Raw genomic sequence first — 19,984 nt, 5'->3', positions numbered from 1 at the left:
CCGGCCGTGGCGCAGCCACCTCCTCCCTGCGCGCCCGCCTCGCGTCGGCGTGGGCGACGGAGGAAGCTGGTGAGTGCTGTCGGCGGGTCCCCGGCGCCAGGGGACGCGAGGGGGCTCGAGCCCGCAGCTCCCGCGTGGGCTGGCGCCCTCGTCGCGGCCGGCTTGGCCTGCGAGGTGCTGTGGCGCCGCCTGCGCCCGAGTCGGGCCCGCGGCAAGGCCTCCGCCGCTCCCTCCCGCCCGGGTCCGCGTCCCCTCGGGCCGACCGTGGCCGTGACCCCGCGGTGGCCCCCGCTCGGCCCTGGCTTGGCCTCACCGCCGCGTGAACTCGCCGGCAGGCTGCTCTGCCGGGGCGGCCTGGAAAGGTTTCCCTCTCGCGCCTTCCACCTTCTCGGGGCGACGGGCAGGCGAGAGAACGACTCTCGCGACGCTCTGCTGCGGCCGCGACGCCCTCCTGAGGCCCGAACCAGTGTCCGGGGAGACTCTGGCCCTTGTTCGCCCCTCCGGTCTGTTCTGAACCATTCCTGGGAGTCGGTCAGAGTTTGACGCCCTCTTCGGACTCCATCCCTACGAGAGTCTGGTACAGAGGTGGGGAGGGGAAATGGGAGAGAGGAACAAAACTCTTTTCAGAATTCAGCATAAGCGTCGAATGTCCTTTTAGATAAGTAGCCGCAGAGACTTGTCACCGTAGCAGTGGTGGGAGTGGTCCCGACCTTTCTGGTTTTAACCAGTAAGTTCGTTGAAGGTGCGGAAACAATTATGTTGAAGGTGCCTGAATCGGAAAGGTCACTATAGGACCTGTTAAAACCAAAGCTGTGAGGTGGACTGTGCTCGGCTGCTGGCGCTGGATGGGACAAGGGGGCGTGGTATCGAATCCCCGACGGAAGGGAGTGTGGAGTTAGCATTGTCGCTCTCGGAGACCCGGATTTCTCATTTTGGAATGCCCCACTTTTTCCTGCAGACTCTTCATCCTGCTGATACTGTAAGTCTCCTGTCTTGGCCCTTCCGGAGGCTCTTTTTTTTCCTTTTTCTTAAGAACAGGCGTCTCACTCTGTTGCCCAGGCTGGAGTGCAGTGGCATACTCACGACCCGCTGGGTTCAGATCCTTCCGCCTCAGCCATACAAGCATCTGGAACTACAGGCATGCACCACCACCCGGCTAATTTTTCTTGATTTATTGTAGAGGCAAGGTCTCACCAAGTTACCCAGGCTGGTCTTGAACCCTTGGGCTCAGCCAGTCCTCTCGCCTCGGCCTCCCAAAGTGCTGGGATTACAGGCTTGAGCCACCGCACTCAGCCCAGAGGCTCTTACCCCCCGGGCCTGTCACCCTTCTTTGTCGTCATTTTCAGACCCTTCTCATCTTTTAAACCTGCATACGTTTCAAACGTAGATCAAACTTTAAGTATTTTTTACCAAGGATAGTGTGGCAATACTTCTCGTTTTTAAAATGAAACCAGAAGTTACCTTGAATGTTGATGTGCAGGAAAAGCAGTTTTAATTAGAGCATGGCGAGGATGATGTATTTTTTCCTCCTCGGGAGACACAACCTCCCCACCTACCACCCTCATTCCCCCTCTGCCCTTGTTCGAATTAGAAGCAGGCTTAACTGGTTAGTCTTTCCTGAATTCCAAATTCACTCCTGGGGCCAGTGTAGAGAATTTATCTTATTTTATCCCTTTTTGCCTTTTTCGGTTTTTTTCAAATAGTGTTAAAAACAAAATTCTCATACAGATAGTGAGCATTTGTCAGTTTTGTTTACCTGTTATTGAGAATAACACAAAGAGTTGATTTTAAGAGAACTTAAGGAATAGATATTTATGTAGTTTGTACGAAATGGAACAGTATCAATAATATTGTTAAGTTAGATATAATTGGTTAGTGTTTAACAAAATCGTAATACCGTTGAGATTAATTTTCTCTACCAGGCTATAAAATCATAGCACTTCATTACTTTCTGCAGTTAAACACAAACCTTACAGGATTATAAACTGTCTGCTTGTTTGTTAATAGTGAATTGTTCATTAAATAAATTGTGATAACAGAGTTCTGTCTCTCAGAGTGCACAGATGAGGTTGAGACAGACTTACTAGAAAATGCTAGACCTTTCTAAATTTGGTGTTGAAATTGCGTTTTATAATTACAAGCTCAACTTTTACTGTATAAGGACAGTATTGTCACTTAGATGAAGATTTTCAGAAATAGATGAGCTGAAGAGAGGCTTCAGCCTCCCTGACTGTTTACTGGAGAGCCTTTTCTGAGAAAGTCAGTGGGCAGTGTTATGAGTGAGTCCTAGGAAATGGGGTTCACCTCAGTCAGGGCACCTGGAGGGGTCTAGTGTGGACTAGCAAAAATCCATTCAGAGGGAGTGGGCTGGTCTGCATTTTCTGCTTCTTGAGCTCACCACGGCCTGCTTGTAGTTAACAGTAGGTCAAAGCAGAACCTCTGTGTGAATGTCCTCTGCTGATGCAGGCTGCAGGGCAGCAGGAACTGCATCAGCATGTGCTCAAGATCAAGCCAAGCCCAGCAAGTTCAGATAGGAATTTGGGCCAGGTTCCTGGAGCGCAGCTGGGACTCCTGAGTTACACTGCTTCAATCTGACCTCATTGTCCTCTGCTTCTGGGACACAGCTGGATTTCCTTTAGCTGTCCTGTTTGTTAAATCTATCCTATATCCTGTACTCTCTTTTACTGATTTACATTCTCTGGTGATGTTCAAACTTAGTACCTTCTTGGCAAGAAGCGTTACATTTTTTGTAGCCCTTGCGAGTCTGAATGTTTTGTTGTTGTGTTGCTGTCCTCATACTTGATGGGTATTTTGCCTAGTAATAGACTTTTAGTTTGAAATAATTTTCCTTTAAGAGTTTTGAAGTTATTGCTCCATTGTCATCTTGCATCCAGTTTTGCTGTTGAGATAATTTTTTTCTTTTTTGAGTTGGAGTCTCACTCTGTCGCCCAGACTGGAGTGCAGTGGCTGCTCCCGGCCACTGCAGCCTCGACCTGCTGGGCTCCGGCGATCCTTCCGACTCAGCCTTCCTTCCGAGTAGCGGGAATTACAGGCGCGCGCTACCATGCCCGGCTGATTTTTTGATTTATTGTAGAGATGAGGTGTCGCTGCCCAGGCGGGTCTGGAACCCGCGGGCTCAGGCAATCCACTCACCTCAGCCTCCCAAAGGTGCAGGATTACAGGCTGAGCCACCGAGCCTGGCTTGGAGAAACTTTTAAAAAATATTTTGTTTATTATTTTCTCGCTTCCATTCTCTTTGTAGTCTCTTTTCTGAAATAACTCTTATTTATATGTGAACCTTTTATACTGGTTTTCTAATTTCTTATGTTTTCTTTATTATTATTTTTTGTCCTACTTATTGCTTTATTTATTTATTTATTTGAGTAGCAGTCTCACTCTCGTCCAGGCTGGAGTGTAGTGGCACACTCATGGCCATCTCAGCCTCAACTCTCTGGGCTCAGGTGATCCTTCTGTCTCAGCCTTCCAAGTAGATGAAACTACAGGCACACACCCCCATGCCTGGCTAATTTTTTTTGACTTATTGTAGAGAGGAAGTCTCATCAAGTTGCCCAGACTGGTCTCGAATCCCTGGGCTCAGGCAGTCCTCTTGCCTCTGCCTCCCAAAGTGCTGGGATTACAGGTGTGAGCCACCACGCTCGGCCTTACTGCTTTATTCTTTTTTTTTTGAGTCAAAATCTCACTATGTCTCCTAGGCTGGAGTGCAGTGGCATGCTCACGTTCACCGCAGCCTTGACCTGCTGGTCTCAGGTGGTCCTTCCACCTCAGTTTTCCAAGTAGCTGTAACTACAGGCACGCGCCACCATGCCCAACTTATTTTTTGATTTATTGTAGAGATGAGTTCTTGCCAAATTGCCTGGGCTGGTCTTGAACCCTGGGTTCAGGTGATCCTCTCACCTCGGCCTCCCAAAATATTGGGGTTATAGGTGTGAGCCACCAGGCCCAGCCTGCTTTATTCTCTTTTTTTTTTGAGTTGGAGTCTCTGTTACCCAGACTGGAGTGCAGTGGCACACTTAACGGCTACCCCAGTGTCAACCTGCTGGCTGCTGGTGATCCTTCTGCCTCAGCCTTCCAAGTAGCTGGAACTACAGATGCACGCTACCATACCCAGCTAATTTTTGATTTATTGTAGAGACGAGGTCTTGCCAAGCTGCCTGGGCTGGTCTTGAACCCTCAGCCTCGGGCAATTCACTCGCTTTGGCCTCCCAAAGTACTGGAATTACAGGCTACTTTATTCTAAATTTTTACTTCCCAGTTCTTCTGTTTGGATTTTTTTTTTTTTTGAGTTGGAGTCTCCATCTAGCGCCCAGGCACGCTCATGTGCACCGCAGCCTCAACCTGCTGGGCTCAGGTGATCCTTCCTCCTCAGCCTTCCAGGTAGCTGGAACTATAGGTGTGCACTAACACACCTGGCTACTTTTTGATATGTTGTAGAGATGAGGTCTTGCCCAGTTGCCCAGGCTGGTCTTGAACCCCTGGGCTTAGGCAACCCTCTCATCTCTGCCTCCCAAAGTGCTGGAATTATAGACGTGAGCCACCGTGCACGCCTATTTGGATTATAAGAAAATTTCCACCATCACATTTAAAAATTTTTCAGTCTCTCAATGTTTCTTTTTTAATTGATACATAAATATTTATGAATATTTATGGGGTACATGTGATCTTTTATTACATGTGTAGAATGTGTAATGAATAAATCAGTATTTAGGATGCCTAGCACTATCAGCATTTATCATTTTTATGTGTTGGGAACAAGTTCTTTCTTTTAGTTACCTTGAAATATGTGACAGGAGTTGGAAACATTCATGGAAAAATGGAATTAAATGATAAAAATAGGCTGAGTATGGTAGATCACATCTGTAATCCCAGCACTTGGGGAGGCTGAGAATGATTTGAGGCCAAGAGTTTAGGACTGACCTGGGCAACATAGTGGGTCTCTCTCTCTCTCCAAATAAAAAATTAGCCAGGCGTAGTGGCATATGCCTGTAGTTCAGCTACTTTGGAGGCTGAGATGGGAGGATTGTTTGAGCCCTGGAGTTTGAGACAAGTGAGCTATGATTACATCACTTCACTCTAGTCTTGGCAATAGAGTGAGACCCTTTCTCTAACAAAACAAAAGATAAATAAATAAAAGATACAAACTTCTCAACATAACTCCACCAAGTTCAGGATGCTTTTATAAGCAGTGATACCGTTTAGTTCATCCTTAAAGAACTGAATCTCCTAGGAGTTTAACCATGTCTATGCAATCTGTTTTACATTATTTTTATTTTTATTTTTTTTGAGTTGGAGTCTCACTCTGCCGCCCAGACTGGAGTGCAGTGCCACCACAGCTTCGGCCTGCTGGGCTCAGGCGATTCTTCCGCTGCAGCCTTCCAAGTAGCTGGAATTACAGGCGTGCGCTATCACGCCTGGCTAATTTTTTGATTTATTGTAGAGATGAGGTCTCACCAACTTGCCCAGGCGGGTCTCGAACCCACGGGCTCAGGCAATCCACTCACCTCAGCCTCCCAAGGCGTGGGATTACAGGCTGAACCACCGAACCCGGCTGTTTTACATTATTAACTGAAGAAAAATGGATGCCCTTTACTGATTTTTTTATGATTAGAAAACAAAAAGAAGAAAGGAGAAGCCAAATCAGGACAGTAATTGGATGTCTAATTAATTCCCATTGAAAGTCTTACAGAATTGCCCTTGTTTGGTGAAAGAAATGAGCCGCAGGATTGTTGTGATGGACTCTCTAGTAAAGCTTTCCCGGGCATTTTTCTGCTAAAACTTTGTCTCAGAACACTCTCATAATAAGCAATTGTTATGGTTCTTTGACCCTCCAGAAAACCAACAAGCACAATACCTTTGGCATGTAAAAGCTGTTACGTTGACTTTTGCTCTTGACTTGTCCACATTTGCTCTGACTGGATCACTTACCTCTTGTTGACCATTACTTGATTGTGCTTTGTCTTCTGGATCACAGTGGTAAAGCCATGTTTTATCTCCTTTTAGAGTTCTTTGAGGAAATGTTTCAGGCTCTTGATCCGGCTTGTTTCACATTTCTGTTGAAAACTCTGCTCTTGTCTGCAGTTGTGCCAGATGCAATACTTTTGGCACCTGTCAAGTAGAAAGTTTCTTCAACTTTAACTTTTCAGTCAGAATTGTGTAAGCTGAGCCAATTGAGGTGTCTATGATGTGACTGGTTTGTGTTGCCAGTCGCTGGTATTCTTTAATTAGGGCACAAACAAGATTAATTTTTTCCTCACAAATTGATATGGATAATCTACCACTGCATCGCCTTCAACGATGTCTCATCCCTTCTTAAAATTAGTTTTTCATTTGTAAACTGCTGGATTTTTTTGGGGGGGCAGATCCTATTCAGACATGTTATAAGAAGTTAGTATGAGTTTACTTTGGTACAGAAAAATTTTGAAATCCATGCATAGTTTTTTTCACAATATTTATTTTCCATGAACTTTTTTTTTTTTTTTTTTGAGTTGTAGTCTCACTCTGTTGTGCAGACTGGAGTGCAGTGGCATGCTCACAGCCACCAGAGCCTCAACCTGCTGGGCTCAGCTGATCCTTCCAACTCAGCCTTCCAAGTAGCTGAAACTACAGGCACCATCACGCCCTGCTAATTTTTTGGTTTATTGTAGAGATGTGGTCTTGCCAAGTTGCCCAGGCTGGTCTTGAACCCGTGGGCTCAGGCAGTCCTCTCACTTTGGCCTCCCAAAGTGCTGGGATTATAGGCGTGAGCCACTGCGCCCAGCTCTTTTACTTTGGTTTTAAATTTAAATCTTTTGCCCAAACTGATGGTGCTTATTACATTTTATTCTTGTTATATGTGATTTACAATTCAGAAGGCAAGTAAGCATTCCCTGAGGTTAAATATGTAAAATATATTTTGTAAAAGTACTTAGATCTCTGAATAATTAATGTGGATAGATTTTAAGGCCTATAAAATATTTACATTGTACCTAGAAACTGGACTTATAGCTGTCTCAAGAAGAATACTTCTCCAGACTCCTTGGCAAAATTTGAATCACTAGTAGTCATCAAGGTCATTGTAGACTACGTTGGACTGCTTTCTTCTGTTTCCAGATGATCACAGTTTTCTCTGAATTGAGGTTGTCTTCTTGTTCTTGTTTTCTTCACCACAGGCAGTGGAACAATAACTTTCTCCTCATGAAATCGGAAATGAGAGAAGTGTTGTGAAGCTGTGTGTGATCATGAACAGCAATATAGTGTAATGGCCATGAACACAGATTTTGGAATCAGATCTGAACTTCAGTAGAAAACCTGGTTTTCCTTCTCACTAGTGGTATGACCATGGCAAGTCAACTATTCTCAGAATCTTTTCAGTAAAAGGAAAATAATCATAGTAACAGTTTTATTGTACTTGTGAAGATTGAGTAGAAGAGTCCATGTAAATAATTTTTCTGAGGATTGAATAGTCTGTAAGGAGCCTTGTATCTTATAAGTACCCTCTAACTAATAGCCAGTAGTGGTGGTAGTAATAGTGGGAGAGATGCAGATTCTGTTTTTGTTTCGTTTGAGTCAACTTGTTTTGCTTTAGCTATGTAGACCTAATATTTTTTTTTAGACCAAGCTGGAGTGCAGGCACACTCACTGCTGCTGCAGCCACAACCTGCTGGGCTCAGGTGATCCTTCTGCCTCAGCTTTCCAAGTAACTGGAACTATAGGCACGTGCCACCACGCTGGGCTGATATTTATTTATTGTAGAGATGAGGTCTTGCCAAGTTGCCCAGGCTGGTCTTGAACCCGTGGACTCAGACAATCCTCTCACCTCGGCCTCCCAAAGTGCTGGGATTATAGGTGTGAGCCACCCTGCTAGACCAAATATCTTGAATAATGTTTATATTGTATTTTATATTTTGTTAACCTACTGATTTTTTGGTAACATTTTAAAATAATACAAATTGTAATTTAATTTTAAGTGTTAATTGTCTTCTCTGCTAGCATGTAACCCCCTGATGATGAAGGCTAAGTGTTATTATTTTTATTTTTTTCGGTTGGAATCTCACTCCGTCGCCCAGGCTGGAGTGCAGTGGCATGGTCATGGCCTCCCCAGCATCGACCTACTGGTCTCCGGCGATCCTTCCACCTCAGCTTCCAAGTAGCTGAAACTACAGGTGCGTGCTACCACGCCTGGCTAATTTTTTTTTTTTTTTGTAGTTTATTGTAGAGACGTCTCACCATGTTGCCCAGGCTGATCTCGAACCTCTGGGCTCAGGCAGTCCTCTCACCTCAGCCTCCCAAAGTGCTGGAATTACTGCTTGAGCCACTGCACCCAGACCTAAGTGTTATTAATTTTTATTTTTTTCACAGTGTCTATTTATTTTAGAAAATATAGTTTATTTAGACAGTAAATTGGAAAGAGAAAGAGGGGATTCACCTCCCCAAGAGAGTGGAGGGGGCCAAAGCTTAAGAAAATATGGCCTGGCCATTGCTGAAAGAGAACATGGTCACACCATAGCTTAGCAAGGCAATGGCCCTTTTTCTTTTGTTTGAGTTGGAGTCTCACTCCGTCTCCCAGGCTGGAGTGCAGTGGCATGATAACAGCCACCCCAGCGTCAATCTGCTGGACTCAGGTGATCCTTCTTCCTTAACCTTCCAGGTAGCCATAACTACAGGCATACGCTACCACACCCAACTAATTTTTTTATTTATTGTAGAGATGAGGTCTCACCAAGTTTTCCAGGCTGTTCTCAAACCAATGGGCTCAGGCAGTTCCTTCCACCTTGGCCTCCCAAAGTGCTGGGATTACAGGCTTGAGCCACCGCACCCAGCCTACATTGATTATCTTAGTCATATTTATTTGCTCATGCCTAACACTAGTAGCATTTAATAAGTGGTGAAGAATGAACAAACAGATGACATTATAGAGTTTGATTAAGTGACAAATTTGAGATGTTATTGGTACTCTGATGCATATAAGATTGCTCAGATCATGCTTGTATGTTTAAAAAAATGTAGTTATGGCTGGGCGCAGTGGCTCATCCTGTAATCCCAGCACTTTGGGAGGCTGAGGCGAGAGAGGATTGCCTGAGCCTGGGGGTTCGAGACCAGCCTGGGCAACTTGGTGAGCCCTCATCTCTACAATAAATCACAAAAACTAACTAGGCATGGTGGCATGCGTCTGTAGTTCCAGCTACTTGAAAGGCTGAGATGGAAGGATCATCTAAGCCCAGTAGGCCAAGGTTGCAGTGGTTGTGACCATGCCACTGTACTCCAGCCTGGGCAACAAGAGTGAGACTCGCAACTAAAAAAAAAAAAAATAATAAGTAGTTATTTCCTCTTCTTGTTTTTTACAAGTATCCCCTGCTTCCTAAAATGAGTTTTTGTTTTTTGGTCTTTTCTTTTTTTTTTGAGTTGGAGTCTCACTCGGTCGCCTAGACTGGAGTGCAGTGGCTGCTCCCGGCCACCGCAGCCTCGCCTACTGGGCTCCGGAAATCCTTCCACCTCAGCCTTCCGAGTAGCCGGAATTACAGGTGCACGCTACCACGCCCAGCTAATTTTTTTTGGATTTATTGTAGAGATGAGGTCTCGCTGCCCAGGCGGGTCTCGAACCCGCGGGCTCAGGCAATCCACTCATCTCAGCCTCCCAAAGGCGCGGGATTACAGGCTGAGCCACCGAGCCCGGCTTGGTCTTTTTTGATTCAAACAACAGAAATTTATTTTCTCATAGTTCTGGAGGCTGGATTTTCAAAATGAAGGTTCCAGAAGGATTCCGTTTCTGGCTTTTTTCATAACTTGAAGAGCTGCCGTTTTTGCTGTGTCCTCTCATGTTTGAGAGAAAGAGAGTGAGAGAGAGCGCTAAAATGAATTTTTGGAAATGGAGTTTTGACAGTTGAGTCACTTAAGATGCCCTCTAAAAAGGACTTGTATCTCCTTTTGTGAAGAGTTGCCTCTCTATTATAGGAATAATTGGTATAAGACTTATGGGTCAGACCAGTAATCCATTAGTCCAGTTCAATAATCTTTTTTTTTTTTGGTACCAGGGTCAGTTTTGTGGGGGGACATACCTTGACCTCAAAAGATCTTTTTAGTTTATTAAAAGAAGTTATAGACACATTACATTATACTGTACAAGTGTGCAAGTTTTCTCAATAGGCAAGAAGAATCAGCAAGTTCATTGTTTGAATTACCATAGATTTTTTTAAACTTAGTGTTTTAAAAAACAACTCATGCTCAACACAAAAACTGAAAATATATAAATAAACAAAAAGTAAAACAAACACATAATCCTGTATTATATACACCCATATATAAAAAATATTATGGAAGTACTGGTGTTTGTCATTCTTTGTCCTTCCACTGTTTTTATATATATGTGTTTATATAGAAATACTGTTAAATCTTCTTTCTAAAAGGAAATAATGCTATAGATATACTTTTATAGTCTACTTTTTAAATTTAATATTAGTTATTACCATTTACTTTTGCCATTAAATGTTTTTCAGAAATAGATTTTTTTTTTTTGAGTTGGAGTCTCACTAGGTCGCACAGTCTGGAGTGCAATGACCGCTCCCAGCCACCGCAGCCTCGACCTGCTGGGCTCTGGCGATCCTTCCACCTCAGCCTTCCGAGTAGCCGGAATTACAGGCATGTGCTACCACGCCCGGCTGATTTTTTGATTTATTGTTGAGATGAGGTCTCGCTGCCCAGGCGGGTCTCGAACCCGCGGGCTCAGGCAATCCACTCACCTCAGCCTCCCAAAAGCGCGGGATTACAGGCTGAGCCACAGAACCCAACTCAGAAATAGATTTTTAATGTGTGCTTCAAGTAATCTATTTTACTTAAACATTTGTTCTGTTATTGGATATTCAGATTTTATCTAAGTACTCTTTGTCATTATTAAGTCTCCAAAGGCTGATTATATTACATTAAATATTATACACCTATGTGCCTAATCCTGAATTGTACCCCACATCTTTAAAAAATAATAAATAAATAAATAAATATTTAAGACAGAGACGGTTAGTTTCTATTAAATCAAGACTGTGTCATGATAAAGTAAGCTTATCCTTTGGTAAATATCTATGATGAAACCTTCATGAAAGTTGATCTTCCTAACTGAAAGTGTTAGTCCTGAGTATAGCAGCCCTTTCCCCTGCTAAATGTTTACCATGGTAACTGGGTTCTTGGTGTCTTGGCCCCTTTTCTCCTTCAAGTTCTTTAGTTGGTTTTTCCCTTACAACCCAGTGAAACTCTAAATCCTTATTAATGAGGTTAACTTTAATCCTTAAGGAGATCTGGCCTTTAACTGTCTTTCACCGACTTTATTCCAAGCCACTTGCTCTACTATCTTGCTTTATCATCATTCTCTTTAGTAACAGCTAATTCTTTGTTGGCACCAAAGGGACTTTAGAGGCTTCATGTGTATTTTTCCCTCTCCCTGCTCTACCTCTTTTTTTTTTTTGAGCTGGAGTCTCACTCTGTCGCCCAGACTGGAGTGCAGTGGCACGCTCCCGGCCACCACAGCCTCGACCTGCTGGGCTCTGGCGATCCTTCCGCCTCAGCCTTCCAAGTAGCTGGAACTACAGGTGCACGCTGCTACGCCCGGCTAATTATTTATTTATTTATTTTAGAGACAAGGCCTCGCCAAGTTGCCCAGGCAGGTCACGAACCCGTGGGCTCAGGCAATCCACTCACCTCGGCCTCCCAAAGTGCTGTGATTACAGACTGAGCCACCGAGCCCGGTCTCTCTACCTCTTTTCACATCTCTTTTATCTAATTAACTTTAGTCAGCTTTTAAATTTTGGTAGGTTTTTACATTTTAGCAAGTTTTACCTCTTCATAGGGGCTTTCCCTGACCACGCATTAAAATAGACTTCTCCTTTATTCTCTATTCGAATCCTGTGCATCTTCTTCATAGCCATTATTTGGGTAAATTTATTTTGATGTTTAATTTTGTTTTGATGTATTGGTATAGATTTGTTTGATGTTTGATACCCCAGCCTGTCCCTGACCAATCCAACTTAAGTCCCAGGAGGGAGTAGACCATTGATTTATTTCATAAGTCAATTTGTGGAAATAGCTATATCTTAACTATGAATAGTACTATTTGTAACTGGTTAATACATGGGAAATGAATTTTATAATGCATTTTATATGGAAAATTAATTTCATTTTGTTTTAACCTTCAGGCGTTGTCTTAAATTCATGGTGACCTTTCCTGTACTTGTTTTAAACCAGTTAATATTTAATCTTTCATAACAATTTATTAACCTGTCTGTAGAATATCTTGATAAAATATATTTATACTGCATTCAGAATAAGACTGTAGTGCAACTAAAGCTTACTTTGATAGCATATTTGAAACTTATTTTTGTAAATTAAACATGCTGTAAAACACACAGATCTTATGAGTAGGTGCACACTTCAGTGACTTGATACACATGCATACACCTGCATAACCACTATCCCAGTCAAGATAGAGAACATTTCTGCTACCCCAAAAGTTCCCTCTCTCTAGAGGTAGCTGCTGTTTTGATTGTTGTACCATTGGTTAGTTTTACCTCTTCTTAAGCTTCATTTAAACATACTTTTTCTACCTTCTTTTACTCAAATCATGTTTTTTGAGATTTTTTTTTTTTTTGAGTTGGAGTCTCCCTCTATGCCCAGGCTGGAGTGCAATGGCATGCTCACAGCCAGCACAGCCTCCACTTGCTGGGCTCAGGTGATCCTTCTGCCTCAGCCTTCCAAATAGTTGGTACTACAGGCACCACCACGCCTGGCTAATTTTTTGATTTATTATAAAGATGAGGTTTTGGCATATTGCTCAGGCAATATCTCAAACCCCTGAGCTCTGGCAATCCTCTCATCTCCACCTCCCAAAGTGCTGGGATTACAGGCGTGAACAACTGTGCCTGACTGCCCTTGAGTTTTTTTTTTACATGTGGTTATATGTATCAGTTCATTCTTTCTATTGCTGAGTAGTATCCATTATATGAATAGATATAATTTGTTTTATCATTCTATTGATGGACATTTAGGTTGTTTTAGTTTTGAGCTATTATGAATAAAATTGTTATACACATTCTGTTTTTTTTTTTTTGAGTTAGAGTCTCACTCTGTCACCCAGATTGAAGTGCAGTGGCTGCTCCCGGCCACCACAACCTCGACCTGCTGGGCTCTGGGGATCCTTCTGCCTCAGTCTTCCAAGTAGCTGGAACTACAGGTGCACGCTACCATGCCCAGCTAATTTTTGATTTTAATGTAGAGATGAGGTCTCACCAAGTTGCCCAGGCGGGTCTCAACCCGCGGGCTCAGGCAGTCCACTCACCTCAGCCTCCCAAAGGTGCGGGATTACAGGCTGAGCCACCGAGCCTGGCTTGTTTGTTTATTTTTAAAAATAGTATCTCACTATTTGTCCTGGCTGGTCTTGAAGTCCTGGCTTCAAATGATCCTCCCACCTCAAGTGATCTTTCTGCCTGATTTTAAAAAAAAAATAATTTCCTTTTGTTTATTGAGAATCTCCATTGGTTGAGTTATTTTGACCCTGTTTTCCTTTAAGTCCTTGAATGTGATTTTATAATGGCTGCTTTAGAGTTCTTGTCTGCTAATTTCAATATCTGAGTCATTTTGGAGTCCGTTTCTATTGATTATTCTTTTTTTTTTTTTTTTTTTTGAGTTGGAGTCTCACTTTGTTGCCCAGGCTGGAGTGTAATGGCATACTCACGGCCACTCCACTGTTGACCTGCTGGGCTCTGGCGATCCTTCTACCTCAGCCTTACAAGTAGCTGGAACTAAGGGCCTGTGCTACTGCGCCCAGCTACTTTTTTTGATTTATTGTAGAGACGAGGTCTTGCCAAGTTGCCGGGGCTGGTCTTGAATCCGTGGGCTTAGGCAGTCCATTCGTGTTAGCCTCCCAAAGTGCTGAGCCACCAAGCCCTGCTTTTTTTTTGAATAGGAGTCTCATTCTGTTGCCCAGGCTGGAGTGCAGTGGCATACTCATGGCCACCGCAGCCTCTACCTGCTGGGCTCATGTGATCCTTCCACCTCAATCTTCCAAGTAGCTGGAAGCACAGGCATGCACCACCATGCCTGGTGTATCTTTTTGATTTATTGTAGGGATGAGGTATTGCCAAGTTGCCAAGGCTCGTCCCAGCACTTTGGGAGGCCGAGGTGAGAGGATTGCCTGAGCCCATGAGTTTGAGACCAGCCTGGGCAACAATTCATCTCTACTATAAAAATAAATAAATAAATAAATAAATAAATTAGCTGGGCATGGTGGTGCATGCCTGTGTTTTCAGCTACTTGGAAGCTAAGGCGGAAGAATCACCTGAGCCCAGTGGGCTGAGACTGTGGTGGCCATGAGTGCCACTGAACTCCAGCCTGCTGCCTGGGTGATAGAGTAAGACTCCTACTCAAAAAAAAAAAAATTTAAAAAACCAGATAACTTTTTATTCATGCTTCTTTGCATGCCTAGTAATTTTTCTAGTATATATTGGACATTGTGACTAATATAAAACTCTGGATTCAGTTATCTTCATCTGAAGAGTGTTTTATATATATATGTGTGTGTGTGTGTGTGTGTGTGTGTGTGTGTGTGTGTGTGTATTTTTTTTTTTTTTTTTGAGTCGTGGTCTCACTTGTCACCCAGGCTGGAGTGCAGTGGTGGCATAAACAACTCACTGTAGACTTGACCTCCTGGGCTCAGGTGATTCTTCTGTCTCAGCCTTCCAAGTAGCTGGAACTACAGGCATGCGCTACCACGCCCGGCTAATTTTTTTTTTTATTTATTGTAGAGATGAGGTCTCGTCAAGTTGCCCAGGAGGGTCTCGAACCTGCGGGCTCAGGCAATCCACTCACCTCGGCCTCCCAAAGTGCTGGGATTACAGGCTGAGCCACCAAGCCCAGCCCTTTTTTGTTTTTTTTGAGTTGGAGTTTCACTCTGTTGCCCAAACTGGAGTGCAGTGACATGCTCCCAGCCACCACAACCTCAACCTGCTGGGCTCTGGCAATCCTTCTACCTCAGCCTTCCAAGTAACTGGAACTACAGGTGTGCGCTACCACACCCAGCTAATTTTTGATTTATTGTAGAGACGAGGTCTCGCCAGGTTGCCCAGGTGGGTCTCAAACCCACGGGCTCCCAAAGTGCTGGGATTACAGACTGAGCCACCTAGTCTGGTCTGATTTTTTCTTCTTAACTATGGTAGAATAAGACTTAAAGTAAATTTGTGTTTAAAACTTGAAGAAAGTAGTAAGATATTTCATTTCTTAAAAACACTTCCTTAAGTCGGTTCATTTGTTTGTTTCTTTTTTTTTTTGAGTTGGAATCTCACTCTATCACCCAGACTGGACTGCAGTGGCATGCTCACAGCCACCAAAACCTCGACCTGCTCGGCTCAGGCAATCCTTCTGCCTCACCCTTCCAAGTAGCTGGAACTACAAGCACATACCACTACGCCTGGCTAATTGTTTTTAATTTATTGTAGAGATGAGGTCTCACCAAGTTGCCCAGGCTGGTCTCGGACCCCTGGACTTAGGCAGTCCTCTCACCTTGGCCTCCCAAAGTGCTGGGATTACTGCTTGAGTCACTGTGCCTGGCCTAGGTTGATTCATTTTTGTCTTTTTATTTGTAGGACACAGTGTTTAATGACAGATCCATGCTTGAAGAATAAAAATGGCTGGCTTCCTGGATAATTTTCGTTGGCCAGAATGTGAATGTATTGACTGGAGTGAGAGAAGAAATGCTGTGGCATCTGTGGTAGCAGGTATACTGGTAAGTGAGAAGGCCTAGTTGGTGACATTTGTGCCTTATCTTTGCCCTGGAAGTCCATGTTGATTCCTTTGAACTCTGAATATCCTTCCAGAACCATTTACTTCACTGCTGTTTTGTATAGATAATTATCAGAGTTTTAGATAATATTATTAAACAATGTGGTGGACTCTGGATTCTCTTGACTTTGTATATTTGTCCTTCATATTTTTTTTCCAGTTCTAGTGATAATATGGTTATTATAGGCAGCAACGTTTGTTTTTTGTTTTTTTTTGAGTTGGAGTCTCGCTCTGTTGCCCAGACTGGAGTGCAGTGGCTGCTTCCGCCACCGCAGCCTCAACCTGCTGGGCTCCGGCAATCCTTCTGCCTCAGCCTTCCAAGTAGCTGGACCTACAGGCGCGCGCTACCATGCCTGGCTAATTTTTTTAATTTATTGTAAAGATGAGGTCTCGACAATTTGCCCAGGCAGGTCTCAAACCCGCGGGCTCAGGCAATCCACTCACCTCAGCCTCCCAAAGTGCTGGGATTACAGGCTGAGCCACCAAACCAGGCTGGCAGCAACATTTTTAACTTCATGATACAATGTAGGTAAGTACCTTAAGATCTTCAAAGGCTCAGAGTTTGATATAACCAGAAATTATTGTTGTGACTCATTGAGGGTCAGGATATGCAGGCAGCAGTAACAACTTTAGGCTGCACTAGACCTGAAGCCCTGCAGCTGCTCTAGGGAAGAGATACCTTCTCTGTTTCCCCAACTGCAGCACTGGAGGGACAAAGGAGGAAAACATTTGTGGAAGAAACTATTGCTTAATATTATTTTCCTCATTTTAAAAAACTTTTTTTTTAAATTGAAAATGATAAGCATATAAACAAAAGTAGAGAGAGGAGTGTAAAGGTCCCCCTCCCTGCTCACCCATGAACCTGTCATTCAACTTCCAAAAAAAAAAATCAGGAGACCTATCTTACCTTATCATTCCATCAACCACTCTCTGTACCTGCTACAATTTTTTAAAGAGATGGGGTCTCACTGTGTTGCCCTAGCTGAAATGCAGTGACCACTAGCATGATCATAGCATACTGCAGTCCTTCCGCTTCAGCCTCCTGAGTGGCTGGGATTACAGGTCTGTGGTGTACTGCTCCCAACTCCCACTGCATTTTTTAAAAACAAATTTCAGAATTACATTTAAAACATTTATCTTGGCCAGACGCAGTGGCTCAAGCCTATAATCCCAGCATTTTTGGAGGCCGAGGCAAGAGGATTGTCTGAGCCCATGGGTTCGAGACCAGCCTGGGCAACATGGTGAGACCTCTTCTCTACAATAAAAAAAAAAAAAAAATTAGCTGGGCATGGTAGCACACTCCTGTAGTTCCTACTACTTGAAGGCTGAGGCGGAAGGATCACCTGAGCCCAGCAGGTCGAGGCTGAGGTGGCTGAGAGCATGCCACTGCCTTCCAACCTGGGCGATGGAATGAGACTCCAACTCAAAAAAAAAAAGAAAAAAAAAATGTATCTCTTTCAGTGTACAGTTCAGCACCTGAAATCCAGAAGAAAAACCAAGCTAAATGAAATAAAGCAGAATAGGAACATATTATAATTGTGAAGCAGTCTGAATGCAGGATCTTTTAGATTTTATAAGTTTTTCTTGCCCTTTATGGTTCTCTCACCTGAATTTATTTGTCTATGAAAGTTGTTAGCAGGCAGTCTTTTTCCAGAGAGTGGTTTGCCAGTGCCAGGCCTTTCTGGTATGAAACTTCTGGCTGCCCTTCCTTTCCCTTCTTCTTTCTCTAATAAACTTTGTTTTAAAACTTAATAAAAAAAAATTGTTAGCCAACTTGTCTATTTTAAGTCTGTTCAACTTAATTTACATAGAAACATTACATTTTACAAACACATGTTCAGCCAGTTATACAATAGGTCATTCAATTATATAATTAAAACGATAACAGGCTTAAATAGTTTAGGAGACATGACATCTGACTCTTGGTAAGCATACAGCTCATTTGTGGGAACAAAAGTGTTTGGGCATGTTAATAAAAAGGAATGTTCTCTAGAGAGAAGGAAACATACCAGGTAATCAAGGAGGTAGTTATATTGGAGATAAACTAAGAGAATTGCTTCTGCATCTGATAATTGTGGATGAAAGAAGTAGATAATCAAGACCCAAGTAATAAATTGTTCAATGTACACTAGAGCAGAACTTCAGAATTTTATATGGATTTGGCTAGCTGTGTTCACCTCATCTGCTATAAATAGTAAGTGAGCAAGGGATTCTTATTTTTTTATATTTCAACATCCAAACTAAGTGAAGAAATATCTTATGTCTTATTCTATCTATAGCACAAAAGGAAGGTTAAGGAGCAAGTATTGTGCTAACAAGAGTTTTAGTGTTTTGATGACTCGGGCTGTGTTTTAAGTTTTTTACAGGCTGGTGGATAATGATTGATGCGGCCGTGGTGTATCCTAAGCCAGAACAGTTAAACCATGCCTTTCACACATGTGGTGTGTTTTCCACATTGGCTTTCTTCATGTAAGTATGAAGGTAATTCTCAATTCAAGATTATTTTTCTAAAAATATTTTTCCCTTCATGTTGTGTTCTCTTGAATAACTTTTTAATTTAATTGATAAAAATTCTTTTTTTTTTTTTTGAGTTGAAGTCTCACTCTGTCACCCGGGCTGGAGTGCCAGTGGCATGCTCACTGCCACTGCAGCCTTGACCTGCTGGGCTCAGGTGATCCTTCCCCGCCTCAGCCTTCCAAGTAGGTGAAACCACAGGCAGCACCACAACATCTGGTTAATTTTTTAATTTATTGTAGAAACCAGGTCTCGCCATGTTGCTCAGGCTGATGTCAAACTTCTGAACTCGGGCAGTCCTCTTGCTTCTGCCTCCCAAAGTGCTGGGATTACAGGCTTGAGCCACTTTGCCTGACCTCACTCAGGTTGCATCTTACAGTCACTGATATCTTAGAACTATAATTGATAGCATTTTTCTTTCTTGGAAGTATTAAAAAATAATTTTGCACCTTTTTGTTTTGTTTTGTTTTGAATTGGAGTCTCACTGTGTTGCCCAGGCTAGGGTGCGGTGGCATACTCACGGCCACCATAGCCACAACCTGCTGAGCTCAGGCAACTCTTCCACCTCAGCCTTCTGAGTAGCTGTAACTACAGGCACATGCTGCCACACCTGGCTTTTTTTTTGATTTATTGTAGAAACGGGGTCTTGCCAAGTTGCCCAGGCTGGTCTCGAACCCATGGGCTCACGCAATCCTCTCACCTTGACCTCCCAAACTGCTGGGATTACAGGCATGAGCCACCGTGCCTGGCTACATTTCCACATTTTTAAATAGTGTATCATTCTTGAGTGTTGAAATACTCAACTCTATAATGGAGTTTTTTTTTTCAGTAGGAGTCTCACTCTGCCCTCCAAGCTGGAATGCAGTGGCATGCTCTCGTCCACTGCAGCCTTGACCTGCTGGGCTTAGGCGATCCTTCTGCCTTAGCCTTCCGAGTAGCTAAAACTAAAGGCACATGCCACCACACCTGACTAATTTTTTGATTTATTGTAGAGATGAGGTCTTGTCAAGTTGCCTAGGCTGGTCTGGAACCCCTAGACTCAGGCAATCCTCCCACCTCTACCTCCCAAAGTGCTGGGATTACAGGCTACCACACCTGGCGCATATATATATATATATATATATATATTTTTTTTTTTTTTTTAATGGGCTCTTTTGACTGTTTGGCAGTATTTGTGTGGAATGCAGAATTGATCTCAAAGTGAGTTTGATCTGTGACTTTTGTGTTTTATTAAATTATTTCAGGTTTATGTGATCTCGTTTCATTAAAGAGTTTGAAAGCTTTTTATGGATGTCTTATAACAATTTTTTTTTTGAGTGGGGGTCTCACTCTATTACCCAGGCTGCAGTGAAGTGGCATGATTATGGCTCACTGCGGCCTTGACCTCTAGGCTCAGGTGATTCTGCCTCAGTCTCACAAGTAGCTGTGACTTCAGGTGTGTGCCACCATGCCTGGTTAATTCTTTGTTGATTTCTGTAGAGAGCAGGTCTCCCTGTGTTGCCTAGCCTGGTCTTACACTCCTGGGCTCAAGTAATTCTCCTGCCTCAGCCTCCGAGAATGCTGGGGTCACAGGCGTGAGTTACTGTGCCCAGCCTCTTTTTTTTTTTTGAGTTGGAGTCTCACTCTGTCGCCTAGACTGGAGTGCAGTGGCCGCTCC

At 43.4% G+C, this 19,984-nt stretch overlaps 1 protein-coding gene across 2 annotated transcripts in view; it reads left to right on the top strand.

Annotated features, from left to right (window-relative positions):
- TMEM50B (transmembrane protein 50B) overlaps window positions 1-19,984 on the top strand; it is a 41,122-nt gene continuing 21,138 nt past the window's right edge. For both annotated transcript variants that reach the window (XM_021717043.1, XM_008066935.1), the window contains exons 1-3: window positions 1-69; window positions 15,618-15,757; window positions 18,170-18,282. In XM_021717043.1, coding sequence (XP_021572718.1) covers window positions 15,659-15,757; window positions 18,170-18,282 — 212 coding nt within the window. In that variant the 5' untranslated portion in view covers window positions 1-69; window positions 15,618-15,658. The remainder of the gene's footprint in view (window positions 70-15,617; window positions 15,758-18,169; window positions 18,283-19,984) is intronic.

This window comes from Carlito syrichta, unplaced genomic scaffold (assembly GCF_000164805.1).
Source record: "Carlito syrichta isolate Samal-C Ts95f unplaced genomic scaffold, Tarsius_syrichta-2.0.1 Scaffold309198, whole genome shotgun sequence".
Lineage (NCBI taxonomy): Eukaryota > Metazoa > Chordata > Mammalia > Primates > Tarsiidae > Carlito > Carlito syrichta.
This window is presented reverse-complemented; position numbering and strand designations above follow the sequence as displayed.